The 12,884-nt window shown below is 38.3% G+C and overlaps 1 protein-coding gene across 1 annotated transcript; it reads left to right on the forward strand.

Moving 5' to 3' along the window:
• Positions 1-1,265: 1,265 nt before the first annotated feature.
• Positions 1,266-11,048, forward strand: sparta (spartin a). Its single transcript, XM_017488501.3, has 7 exons — positions 1,266-1,771; positions 2,943-3,137; positions 4,047-4,197; positions 6,800-6,994; positions 7,901-8,059; positions 8,162-8,252; positions 10,628-11,048. Exons 1-7 carry the CDS (start codon positions 1,271-1,273, stop codon positions 10,749-10,751), a joined length of 1,416 nt encoding a protein of 471 aa, XP_017343990.2. The 5' UTR covers positions 1,266-1,270; the 3' UTR covers positions 10,752-11,048.
• Positions 11,049-12,884: the final 1,836 nt, after the last annotated feature.

Genomic DNA, 12,884 nt, shown 5'->3' on the forward strand with positions numbered 1-12,884 from the left:
TTTATAGACAAATGACAGATGTACCTCTTCTCTCAGACAAACAATTTGCCCCACCATTTTTAGAGTACAGGTGCCACCCCTGCTTTAAGCTTCTGCATTACTCTATTACACATTTATGGTTAGGATTAATATTGTTTTCATAAAGTTATTATTAGGATTTATTCTAATTTTGTGAACTTTCGTATATTTTGGCCATTAACTTGTCTGGGACAGCAGAGAGCGAAACCTGAGAATATACAAAACAGAAAATACTTGCGTCTACATGACATCCATGAAAGACTATAAAGACAATCAGATGGCTTTTACGTGGTCTAGTGTCACTGAAAGAAACTGGTACAATCTCCCTCCTGCTGTCTTCCATTGTCAATTAATCAAACAGACAATCTCTTACAGTGAAAACAGGTCTGTTAGATTTTGGTTGGAGATGAAACCTGCAGGAATGTAGATCTCCAGGAACAGGGCTGGTGACCACTGTTTTACTGTAAAAGGTAACCATGGTCCAATTATATAAAACTATCTAAAGGTGCACTATATCAACGTTTCCAGGTAAAAGATAGAAAGCTGTGAATACTAAGCATATTACCCCCAGGGTCAAGGAAAGGTACATTTTAGTAAGCTACCTTTTTAAAATTAGATTATTATTATTATGTTGGGTTGGAGAGTGCTAAATATAGAAGCCCTGATCTGTCTACAGTAACCTTCGCATTCTCACAACGAAATTTGCCACTTGTCTTTCAGGTAGAACAAGCAGCCAATTTTTGCAGCATAGCTTAGTTTTGTAAGAGGTGATACATTTTTATCTGACAGAAAGGATCAGTTTTTGTGTTTAAATGTCCCCCTCAATTCGATGATGATAGGGATGGTGTTAGCATTCGTAGCTTTTCTTGACTCTTATGAAATCCACAAAGCAACGGTCTCCAGTGTTCAACATAATACACAGCTATAAATGTCACCTAATAATGTTTACAGGATTGTTTGTCTGTGCATTTCCTCATATTTAGTCTCAGATTTTTTTCTCTCCTAACATCACATGCACTGCTTCACACTCCTAAAACCATCCTTGTGTTAAGATATGGAAGCTCCTGAGCCAGTCAAGCTGCAGAATATAAAGCAGCACTATGAGAAAGCATTGGAATGCCTCAGTGCAGGAAGTCTGGAGGATAATATGGGAAATAAAGACAGCGCAATTGCCCTCTACCGACTGGGAAGATGTCATCTCCTCCATGGCCTGGAAATGGCATCTGACCAGAATGTTGCTCAGCAGGTTCCAATGAACATGAATATAATGCTGAGCAACATCACCACTCGGCTCACTGTGCTAGAGTCTGCTTTAGCCACAGGACCCTCTGCTACCAAGAATCGCTATCCAGTCCTGATGCAATCAGCAGGGACAGCCAGCTCCCATACTGACAGAGCGCTTGCTTCAACACCTTTAGGTGGAGTTCCCTGTCTGCCACACTCACCTGCCATGGCGTCTGATGTGCCCTGGGATCTGCCACCAGCCTACACCCCACAATCCACAGATGGGCATGTTTCTGTTTCACAGAGCAAGGGGATGACCCGTACTTCACTACCAACACCACAGCTGGTTTCCCAAAATCAAGACGTTCTCTTTTTCTTGCCCCATGGGGTGCAGATATTCTTTCTTGCACCAGATGGGCAAGTCAGTGTACCATCATATCCAGGGTACCTGCGCATCACCCTGAACAGCAGCCAGCATTATGATAGTGATGATACCAAAGACAACACACATCGTCTAGCTTACCTGCAGGTGAGCAAAGCCTTACTGGACTTGATTATATCTAAGGCATTAAGACCATAATGTGTGTATATTTTGAGTAGAAGTGTGTATATTTTGAGTAGAAACCAGCAACAGTAAGAAGTTTAATTTTTTTTTTTTTTATCTGCACATAATTAACAGAGGTAAAATATTCTTAAATATTCAGTTTCACATTTCTTAAACATTCATATAATTTTCCTTTTCCAGTTCTAAATTTCCTTTTTATGCCAATAGTACATTAAATGAATAAATATTCTCATGCTCTCTGATTGAATTAGAATTACTTTTTAACTTAAATTATCTTGTTTTATCTTATCTGAGGTCAAACTTATCATCTATTGCCTGTTCAAGACACATTTAAACTTGAAAATGTCTACATGCGTCTGTGACTGGATCTAATTGTGTGTCAGGAAAGACGTTACTAATAACTAAATTGGATAAACACAGGAAAAATGCAAAGAGCAGAAACAAAATTCTTTCTATGAATACTTCTGAGATTATAATTCATAGAAGAATCTTCAGTGCAGCGCACTATACGCAGTTTAATTTTCACCTAATTTATTTGGATGATTTCCAAATCAGTGTTTTTTGTCTTTAACACTGAAACTTTTGGTTTCACTAGCTGCTCTTTTTTTTTTTTTTTTTTTTTTTTTAACCATTCAGTTTAAGGGCAGGCCAGTTAATGTTGTTCCACGGCTGCACTCCTGGCCAGATGCTGTTGTTTGTTCTGTGGGGTATTGCTGTTTTTCTGGTGGCCATGGCTCTAGCATTGTGCTGTATTGGCACTTTTCCCTTTTGAAAACCAGCTATCCACTGTCACTGGCCAAATCCAGAATACACACAAATGGACATTAGTAGTCTATCACTTTCTGTCTATTTCACATCCTCATATCCACACATACACACACACACACACACACACACACACACACACAATACTGTGTCACGCAGCACTGCTTTGTTCCATTTGAGCCCTCTGTAACAAAGCACATTTAATTGAATGGAGGACCTGAACTTTCAGTTCAGCATGTAATCATGTTTAAATGTTTCAGTTTAAAGACTAGGATATTGTTATTACTGTATTTATGATTTCAATGTTTAAAGTAAACTTGTGTGTGAGTGACAGGTAGAAGTAAACACCATAACTGTGTTGTGTTTGCAGGTGTGTGATTGGTACTACCCTCTGTTTCCAGACCTGCCAGTCCTGCTTAGCGACTCCGGTGTGTTCACATTCCCTGATACCATGGCAGCAGAGCCTGGGTCCTATGTTGGGGTTGTGTTGTCCTCAGAGCTGCCTGCAGTGGAAAGAACTCTTTTTCAAGAGCACCTGTCTTTATTTACACAGCTCAGAGTTCAGGTAACACAGCACTAGAGCCCAACCTAAGGCTTTTACTTTAACCTTTGGCATATGAAATACACAAAATAATAGCCATGATGACCTGTGTTGTTAGAACTGTAACTAAAAGGAGATCTTTAGTAACATTCTAGTTCTGGGGTTGATTTTGGTGGGTCACTAATGTTTTATGGCTCAAAGTTTTTGCAGCAAAACAAAAAGCCTTTAAGTGTAAAATAGATTGACATTGACCGACTTACAGATTTATCTTATGAGCATAATTCAGTTATTCAAGTAAAAGCCTCATTATTTCGATTTGTACACTAAAATTCTTGCTATTGGATCCATAGAGGTTGTTTTTTTTTTTTTTTTTTAAATCTAGGACTTTCCACTGACGGAATACATTAGGTCCACATTAAGCTGACATTATTTGAAGGCCTTTTGAATTACTGAGTTTTGGATTAAACTTATTTAATTCAATTGACCAGACAAATAACTAGCAAGTTAAGAGCAAGTTAGCTATGATCCACTTTTAGAACCAGTGTTTTAGGGAATGGGAAAGTGTTAAGGCATGGTGTCATTTTTAAAAATCCCCAACCAGGGTTTGATGGCTGATATAAAACACAGTGTACTTCTAGTTCAATGTGACTTTAAATGAAGGAGAACATCACAATCATCCTCTTTGAAAAAGTTATAGGCAGATATTGTGATACACTGAAAACTATGGTTATTTGGTTGATATTTCATATCATTCCCTTTTATTGAATGCCAAAACAAATATCAAAGATATCTATGAGAAACAATTTGAATGGCATATCCAAAATATAGCAAGTGATGTGTACTGTATTCCACTAGCCCCTACAGACCAATTATGTGCTATGTGCATATTTTTGCATGCTACTGACAAATAAAGTGATTTTCACCCAACTGAAGTCTGCAGAGGATAATGGCACAGATGAAGTTACAGGCAGAAACATTAACCTGAATACAAAGACTCTCATCAATCCTTCAGAGGACATAGCTTTGGGAAAGGAGGAGAAGATTTTACCTGGATGGAGTGAGATGTCACAGTGCATCACATCAGGTTTGCATTTATGAATAGAAAGAACTTCCGGTCCTTTCTATCTTCTGGTCTTCCAAGTCATTTTGAAATATTAAGTCACTGGCCTTGTGATATACAGTGGCAAGAAAAAGTATGTGAACCTTTTGGAATTTCATGGTTTTCTGAATAAATTTGTCATAAAATATGATCTGATCTTCATCTAAGTCAAGGGTATTGACAAATATAATGTGCCTAAAATAATAACACACAATGAATTCTGATCCGTCATGTCTTTATTGAACACACTCATTCAACATTCAAAATGGCAGTGGAAAAAGTAAGTGAACCCTTAGAATTAATAACTGATTGACCCCACATTGGCAGCAATAACCTCAACCAGGCGCTTCCTGTAGCTGTGGATCAGACCTGCACATCGTTCAGGAGGAATTTTAGCCCATTCTTCCTGGCAGAACTGCTTTAGGTCTGTCATATTCTTTGGACGTCTCATGTGTATGGCTCTCTTCAAGTCATTTCATAGCATCTTTATTGGGTTGAGATCTGGGCTCTGACTTGGCTACTCCAAAAGGCAGATTTTGTTTTTCTGAAGCCATTCTGTTGTGGACTTGCTCCGGTATTTTGGTTCATTGTCCTGTTGCATCACCCAACTTCTACACAGTTTCAGCTGACATACAGACATTCTCACATTATCCTCAAGAATTGTCTGATATACTTGGGAATTCATCTTCAGCTAAATGATTGCATGCTGGCCAGGCCCTGATGCAGCAAAGCAGGCCCAAATCGTGATGTTTCCTCCAAGATACTTTATGGTTGGGATGATGATTTCATGATGATATACCGTGCCCTTTCTACGCCAGTGCTGTGTGGTTTTTCCAAATAGTTCAATCTTAGATTCATCAGTCCACAAAACATTTTGCCAATACCACTGTGGAGTGTCAATGTGCTCTTTTGCAAACATCAGGCGTGCAATATTCTTTTTAGTAAGCAGTGGCTTCCTTCGTGATGTCCTGCCGTAGATACCCTGCTTGTTCAATGTTTTATGTATTGTAGACTCATGAACAGAGATGTTAGCCAGTTCCAGTGATGCCTTCAAATCTTCGGCTGTCATTCGGGGTTGTTTCATTGATGTGTCTTCGTTGTGCTATTGGTGTAATTTTGACTGAGCACCCACTTCTTGGTAGAATAGCAACAGTCCCAAAGTGTCTCCATTTGTAAAATGTTTGCCTAACTGCAGACTGGTTAATTTCTAAAGTCTTTGAAATCACTTTGTAACCCTTGCCAGCTTTATGTAAATCAACAATTCTTGATCGTAGATCCTCTGAAAGCTCTTTTTGACGAGGCATGACTCACATAAGCGTGTGCTTCTTGTGCAGAACAAACTCCAAAAGCCTGAGGGGTTTTTATCAGCCAAAATAGCTGTAGTCCACACCTCCAAACTCATTTTCTTAATGAAACTCCAATTAGCTTTTTTGAGGTCATTAACTCAAGGGTTCACATACTTTTTCCACAAGTACTATGAGGTTTTTTTGGTTGTTCTCAATAAAGACATGAGGGATCAGAATTTTTTTTGTGTTATTATTTTAAACACATTATATTTGTCAATACCATTGACTTAGATGAAGCTCAGATCACATTTTATGACCAATTTATTCAGAAAACCATGAAATTCCAAAAGGTTCACATACTTTTTCTTGCCACAGTAATATTGTAGACATCTTACCCACTTCTTCTTAATCACTTTTGAACTTAACCATGGTGGCTGAGTGTTTAGGGCTCTGGACTACTGATCGTGAGTTACTACAGATTGTGAGCTCAAATTCCCCCGATTTTCTCTCTAACTTTTAAATCTTGACTGACGCCCATCCTCCAGTTAGTTTTCCCTTATCATACAACAGCAACCAACCAAAGACACATATGGCCAGCCAATCGCATCTTTTTGAACTGCTGTTCATGCTGCGTCACAGGGCACTGTAACTTGGAAGAAAGCACTATCCACTCCCTTTAGCATAAGCTAGAAGCCCATGACTGGCTAGTGTCCATATGATTGATAGGGGAGCGAGACTATGCCATCCCTCCCACCACGACAGCATGACCATGGATGGCTGTGGCATCGTTGGGTTGTGAGTGCTTTTCTGTTGTGCCACTTGGGAACCCACTACCAGACACCTCTGAATAAAACTGCTGATATGGATCACAGCCCACAGCAAAATATGGCATTATGAGAGGCTCAAGCTAAAAAGCTATTAATCATATTAGGTTAAATGGAACAAAAACTCAGACATCTGTGGAAATACATTATGTGGTTTTCTTTTTAAATGTAAAATGTTTAATGTTTAAAGTCTTTGGGGGAAAAATAGAAAATAGTAAGATAATGGTCAAGGAGAGTCATATATTTATCAACAGGGGGCAGTGTGTTTCTAAATGACACCCTACAGACACTCTCTCTTTTTAACTTGACAAATCCGGATAAGCAAAACATTGTCTTATTACAAACAAGACAAACTGTTAATTTAAAATAATGTTGTTATAATTATCTTCTTCATAATTTTGATTGTAGTATGATAAAAATAAATAAATAATAAATATTAGTTTATTTCTGCACATGCTAACTCCTCTACATATTCAGGGTCTTCATTGCTCAGTTGGGGCCTTGTGAAGGGAGGAGAGGCCACAGGTAAAGCTATCCAAAATGGAGCAGTCAAGCTACGCAAACACATCACACCAGATGAGACGCCAGCTAGGGTCAGTCCCAGAGTCACCACAGGCCTGCGAGTAGCCCAGCAGGCTACAGGGGGAGCTGTCAAAGTCAGCCGGTTTCTGGGTAAGTGCCTGAATGACAGGGGATGAAGAAAGGCTATTGAAGCTGAATTAAGCACCTCTGCAAACAGATTATGAAGAGAACCCTGCTGTAACATAAGGACTGTCTAAAGATGACAGAATGAAGATCCAGAAAATATGCGTCTTACAAAGTTTCATGTTTTTTCTGCTCCCAGCCAGTACTCATTAAGGCAAAGAATACTGTCCAGTGTGTTAAAATGGAGAAGGCTATATCTATATCTGTAGTAGAACTACAGCAGTAGCTTTACCCACACTTCAACAGTTAAGAGCTTAACACTGATGAGCGTTTAGAAATAGACCACAGATGTAATATTACACAGCTCTATCCCAACCAATCGTGCACAATGGCTTGTTTTAGGAGGTATTATTGTACAATTACAGACCACGTTATGGCCCCATTTACACCTTACATTCAAATGTGATCTTTATATAGATATCAGTATCTGGATAATGAACAATCTAATCTCACCATTGCTACATTAGTTCTTGTTGGGTTGACTGTGTAAATATTGTAATTGGATTACATTTCCAAAACAACATGCGAATACTTAAGGTAGTCAGGTGTGAACATGGTCTTCCACATAGATAGGTGCCTGTTAGGAGGCAACTTAAACAATGACACGTCATTTTTGCAACTAAATATGCTAGCCAATGAAACTGCATGTTGATGCAAGATGTAAATAGCGTCTAAGCATTTATTGATGTTTTTGAGCGTGAGACCTGACATGTACCCAAAGCGAATAGAAATGAAACTTGAACAGGTTTCTGTCTCACTTCCCATCGACACCATGGATTACCCTGTTTTAGATTGATTTTGATGTTTTTAATGTCTGACATGTAATGACTTTTTATGATGAGTCTTTAGTATAACTGTATAACTCTTTGTTAGTTAATGGCCTTTCAACTGTGGTTGGATTTGTTGGGAAGGAAATAACACCACATGTCAAGAAGCATGGCAGCAAACTGATCCCAGAATCCTTAAGAAGTAATAACAATGCCTGCACCAAAATGAGTGGAGCAAAAATGGTGGCTATTAGTAGTGTAAAAGGTGAGCAATTCATCTATTATCATTGAATATAATTTTTAAAAATTTTCTTACTTTCCATATGAATGATGCATTTAAATCTTATTCATTGTTTATTTACGTTAGGTCTCTCAACCATGTGGTCAGGTCTGGAGACAGCAGCAAAGACAATTGGTAAAAGTGCAAGCTCTGAGATGGTCCTGACTGTCAAGCACAAGTAGGTGGTGTTGTTTAATGTAATTCTCCATTATTTATAGGAACTCTCAGGTGATCTTGGTGCTAGCGTCTCATAAAGCACTGTAGATTTCTTTTCATCCACTTCTCTTTCCTCTAAAATATTCAACATCTTAAACATTTTCAGTGGTGCTTGTGGGGAAATGCTTTCATCATTCCTATCTCTTTCCTCTTGATTTTTCAGATTTAGGGGGTTAGAATACATCCTGGATTCCCCTAGCAACATTTAACTGGTGGCTGGAAATAACGCCAAATAAAAAAAAAAATCTGTAAACTGAATCATTCATGACTAACACTGCTTTTAAGTGCCTTATTATTCAGTACATTTTGCCATTCAAAGGTTACTTTGACAGGGGTCTGTTTTTATTGAGGAGCCCCTGCTGTAAGTCAAGTGCAATAAACAAAATTAATACAGCTATCTGTTTGGTTCCTCTTATTATTCCACTACTTTCATTCTTCAGACATCACATAGCATTTTACTTTGTAAGGATCCATTATGACTTTCAACACCAGTATAACTTATGATTCACTAGTTAAATGCATTTATTGTTTTTTTTTCCCCTTGTCCATACATGACTGCCATTTTAGTGTGTTCAATTCCAGGATACCATAGCTACATTAAAATACTGTTTATTACATGTCCTTGTGGACTTTCCCCTAGCCATTTCAGGAGTAAGTCTAACTTATAATATACACTATATGGCCAAAATCTGTGGACACCTGACCATCACACCCATGTGTGGTTCTTCCACAATCTGTTGCCATAAAGTTGGAAGCACATAATTATATAGTATATTTTTCTACAGTATGCTGTAGCATTACAGTTACAGTTCACTGGAACTTGACAATGCCCGTGTGCACAAAGCGAGGTCCATAAAGACAAGATTGGTGTGGAAGAACTCAAGTGGCCTGCACAGATCCCTGACCTCAAGGAGTGATTTGTAAATGTACTTTGACTTGTATTTAAACAAACAAACAAAAGTATAAAGGCAAGGTATTTGAGGTTTTACCTAATCAACTGCATAGTTTTTCTTTTTTTGGAGATAAATGTTTATTTTGAAATTGATGAATGCAACATGTTCCAAAAAAATTTAGGACTAATAGCGATGTGACAAGTTGAAATAGGAAAGTGTTGTGAAACAGGTGAGGCAATCATCTAATCATAGTATATAAGGAGCCTCCAACAAAGACCTAGTCCTTCAAGAGCAAGGATGGGCCGAGGCTCGCCAATCTGCCAACAGTCAACAAATAATCCAACACTTTGAGAACAACACAAAGACAAAAACAAATTGGTAGGATTTTAGGCCTTTCATCTTCTACAGTGCACAATATAATTAAAAGATTCAAGGAATCCGGTCAAATCTCTGTGCGTAAAGGGCAAGGCCGAAAACCACTTCTGAATGCGCGTGATCTTCGATCTCTCAGACGCCAATGTCTTAAAACCCATCATGAGTCTGCAATGGATATCCTGACATATCCATTACAGCTAGCGGGTGCTAGGATGGCCTGCCTGCAGTCCTGACCTGTCAGTTGCGCAGCTGAAGAAATGCATAATGGATGAATGGGGAAATTTCCGCTTGCTAAACTTAACCCACTGGTGTCTTCAGTGACCGAACGCTTAATAAGTGTTATTAAAAGAAAAGGTGATATTACACAGTGGTAAACAGTCGACCGTCCCAACTTTTTTGCAGTGTGTTGCAGTCATCAGATTTGTAATGAGTGTATATTTTCAAAAATAAATTAAATTCACAAAGTAAAACATCAAATAATGTGTTTTCAATAAAGTACAGGGTGAATTGAATTTTCAAATGACTTTTTTTTGTTTGTTTGTTTTGTTTTTTTGTGCATTTTCCATACTGACTAATTCTGGAATGGGATGTTCAAAACACACAATAATGCACAGGTGTCCACATACTTTTCGCCATATAGTGTTTGTATACAAAGTGTTGGCACATTATTTTGACTGTTCATCCTCAGGGAATTTTTCCTTGACACTGTCACCTCTGACTTGCTCATTGCGGATAAATTTAAATATTAAATCCAGAATTTCTATAAAGCTACTTTGTGACAATGTCCATTGTTAAAAGTGCTGTAAAATAAGATTGAATTGAATTGTTCTGTCTATGGAAATAGACAACTAGCCACAAAAATCATTTAACCTACATTGTATTTGTGAAGTGCATTCCTTGTAGATTAATCCATCACTTGACCCAAATATTATGTATTTCTAAATCACAAGAGAAAGTTGTCAGTGGTGTTAAAAACCGAGACACAGAGCATAACATCCACTCACATTTACTAATGTACTTAATCAAAAGCGTAGATGTTCTGACCTGCTCTTGGTTGTGTGTGATTAAGATATGGCAAACAAGCCAGCCAGGCTGCAGACTCTGCTATCCTGTCAGTAACCAACGTAGGAGTCACAGCCTTCAACATGGACAATCTAGGCACCAAGGCTGTACTGAAGTGTGCAAGCAAGTAAATGTAAAAAGCCTCAACTGCAGAAGATCAAACCATGAATGCAGAGACCAGAGCTAAGGGAAAGATGTGTGAGGGAAAAAATAAAGCTTATGCTCCCTGTCCATCTGGAAGCATTCAAGCAAAGTTAAAACAATATATTTGTATCACGTATACAGATGAATTTAGTACTCTGCTTAAAATTACTCCTGTTACTTTAAAAATGCCTCCTTTGTAACTTTTTTTTGGTAAATCTTAGTACCGTCATTGAATGTTGAATGAAGTTTAAAAAGATCATATAAAATTGTATTTCTTCTCTCTATCCCTCACTGTCATTGTAGTCAATTGTTAGTAGATTTTAGTGCCATTATTCTTCATTTGATGATGTTGATAATGAAGATAATTCTTCTTCTTCTTCTTCAATAATCACTTAGTCAAATCCTAGACATGATGTGGCAACAACAATTGCATGTGCCTGAAATTCACTGTGCTGTTATTGTTGATGTTTCTACTAAAATATAGGGTTTATGAAAGCCAGACAAATGTGCATGGAGGTCAGCAGGAGAACCGTTGGTTTTAGTGAGTCAAGTTAGTTTTGAACAATTTCTGAAGAAACCTATGATCAGATTAAAAGAATATAAAACGAATGTCATAAATTATTAATGATAATTAAGGATTGTCGGCTTCCTACTCAAACCCTTGTTAAATTTAATGTTCTTATGTAGAAGACACCTCAAATGGCTGTTTGGTCAAATGGAATTTGGAATTAACATTTTAAAATATAGTTTAGCTTGCATATTGGGATTTCTGTTTTCAACAACTTTTGAATGGTGGGCTCAAAAAGATTAAAGCATGTAAATTATTGTCATTCACAACCGAGACAGTTGGCTCCAACCTTTTATTTTCTGGCAATTGATCTGCTGATTTCTATTGAAATTCGTAATAGCAAGGAGAGCTGAGGGACCATCTAAAACATTACAGGTTTTGTTTTATGCTAAGTGTCCTTAACTTTGTGTGGTGTTCAAATTAACCTGTTTCAAATTTTTACTAAAAGAAAATTGATACAAGGATAAAGTTTTTCAACCTGAAACTCCATGGCCTTGGCTTATTTTCTGTGAAGAACATGTAAAAGAAAAAAAAATCATTGAGTACACATGCTACAATGTCCCACAATATGACAATTGTCACAAATTTATATCCTTCATATGATGTTCGGGTCAATTTGTCACACACACCTACTACATTGTTACAATCGAAGCACCGAGAAGCCATCTGCTACCGCTACCATCTGCTCTTTACCCTCTGTATTTTGAGTACCTGCACAATAACATTTTCTCACACCCCTCAAACCTGCACATCGGGGAAGGGGCAAAACATATAAATAATCCTCCACCAGCAATATGAGCAAAAGAGTCACTGCTCAGAGGGCCTTAGAGCTAATATTGGAAGACAGTGAGACACATAGTGAAGTGGAAGAGGAGGATGTTTCAGAATATGAGGACAATGTAGAAATAAATTCTGAGTATGAAAGTGAATTTGAAGATGAGCTTAGCTCAGAGCGTGCACCAGAAGAAGACCCACAGCAGACATATAAGTCCAAGAATGGCTAGATTGAATAGTCTTCATCCCCAATGAGAGTCATCCCATTCAGTTGGTAACATAATAAGGATGGTACCAGGGCCCACATGAATGGCAGTAACTCATGTTCATGATATCAAGTCATTGCTTGGGCTGCTGATTCCTGACTCAATTCAGAAAATCATTCTGGATATGACCAACCTTGAGGGGAGACAGTGGAAAGAGATGGACAATACTCATTTACGGGCCTACTTTGGGATCCTCATCCTTGCAGGTGTCTATAGGTCAAGATGGGTCAACTGCAAGTCTTTGGGATACTGAGTCGGGGGAGCGATTTTGAGAGCCCCAATGTATCTGGAGAGCTTCCATATATTCTAGAGGGTCAACAGGTTTGAATCAAGATCTGCTAGATGGTGGAGGGACAAGCTGGCAGAAATCCGCATTGTGTGGGACAAATGGGTGGACCGGCTTTCACTTCTTTACAACCCTGGGCCCAATGTAACTGTGGAAGAACAGCTTGTAGAGACAGTTGCCCCTGCAGGCAGTGTATGCCCTCCAAACCAGCAAGATATGGAATCAA

This window comes from Ictalurus punctatus, chromosome 16 (genome assembly GCF_001660625.3).
Source record: "Ictalurus punctatus breed USDA103 chromosome 16, Coco_2.0, whole genome shotgun sequence".
NCBI lineage: Eukaryota > Metazoa > Chordata > Actinopteri > Siluriformes > Ictaluridae > Ictalurus > Ictalurus punctatus.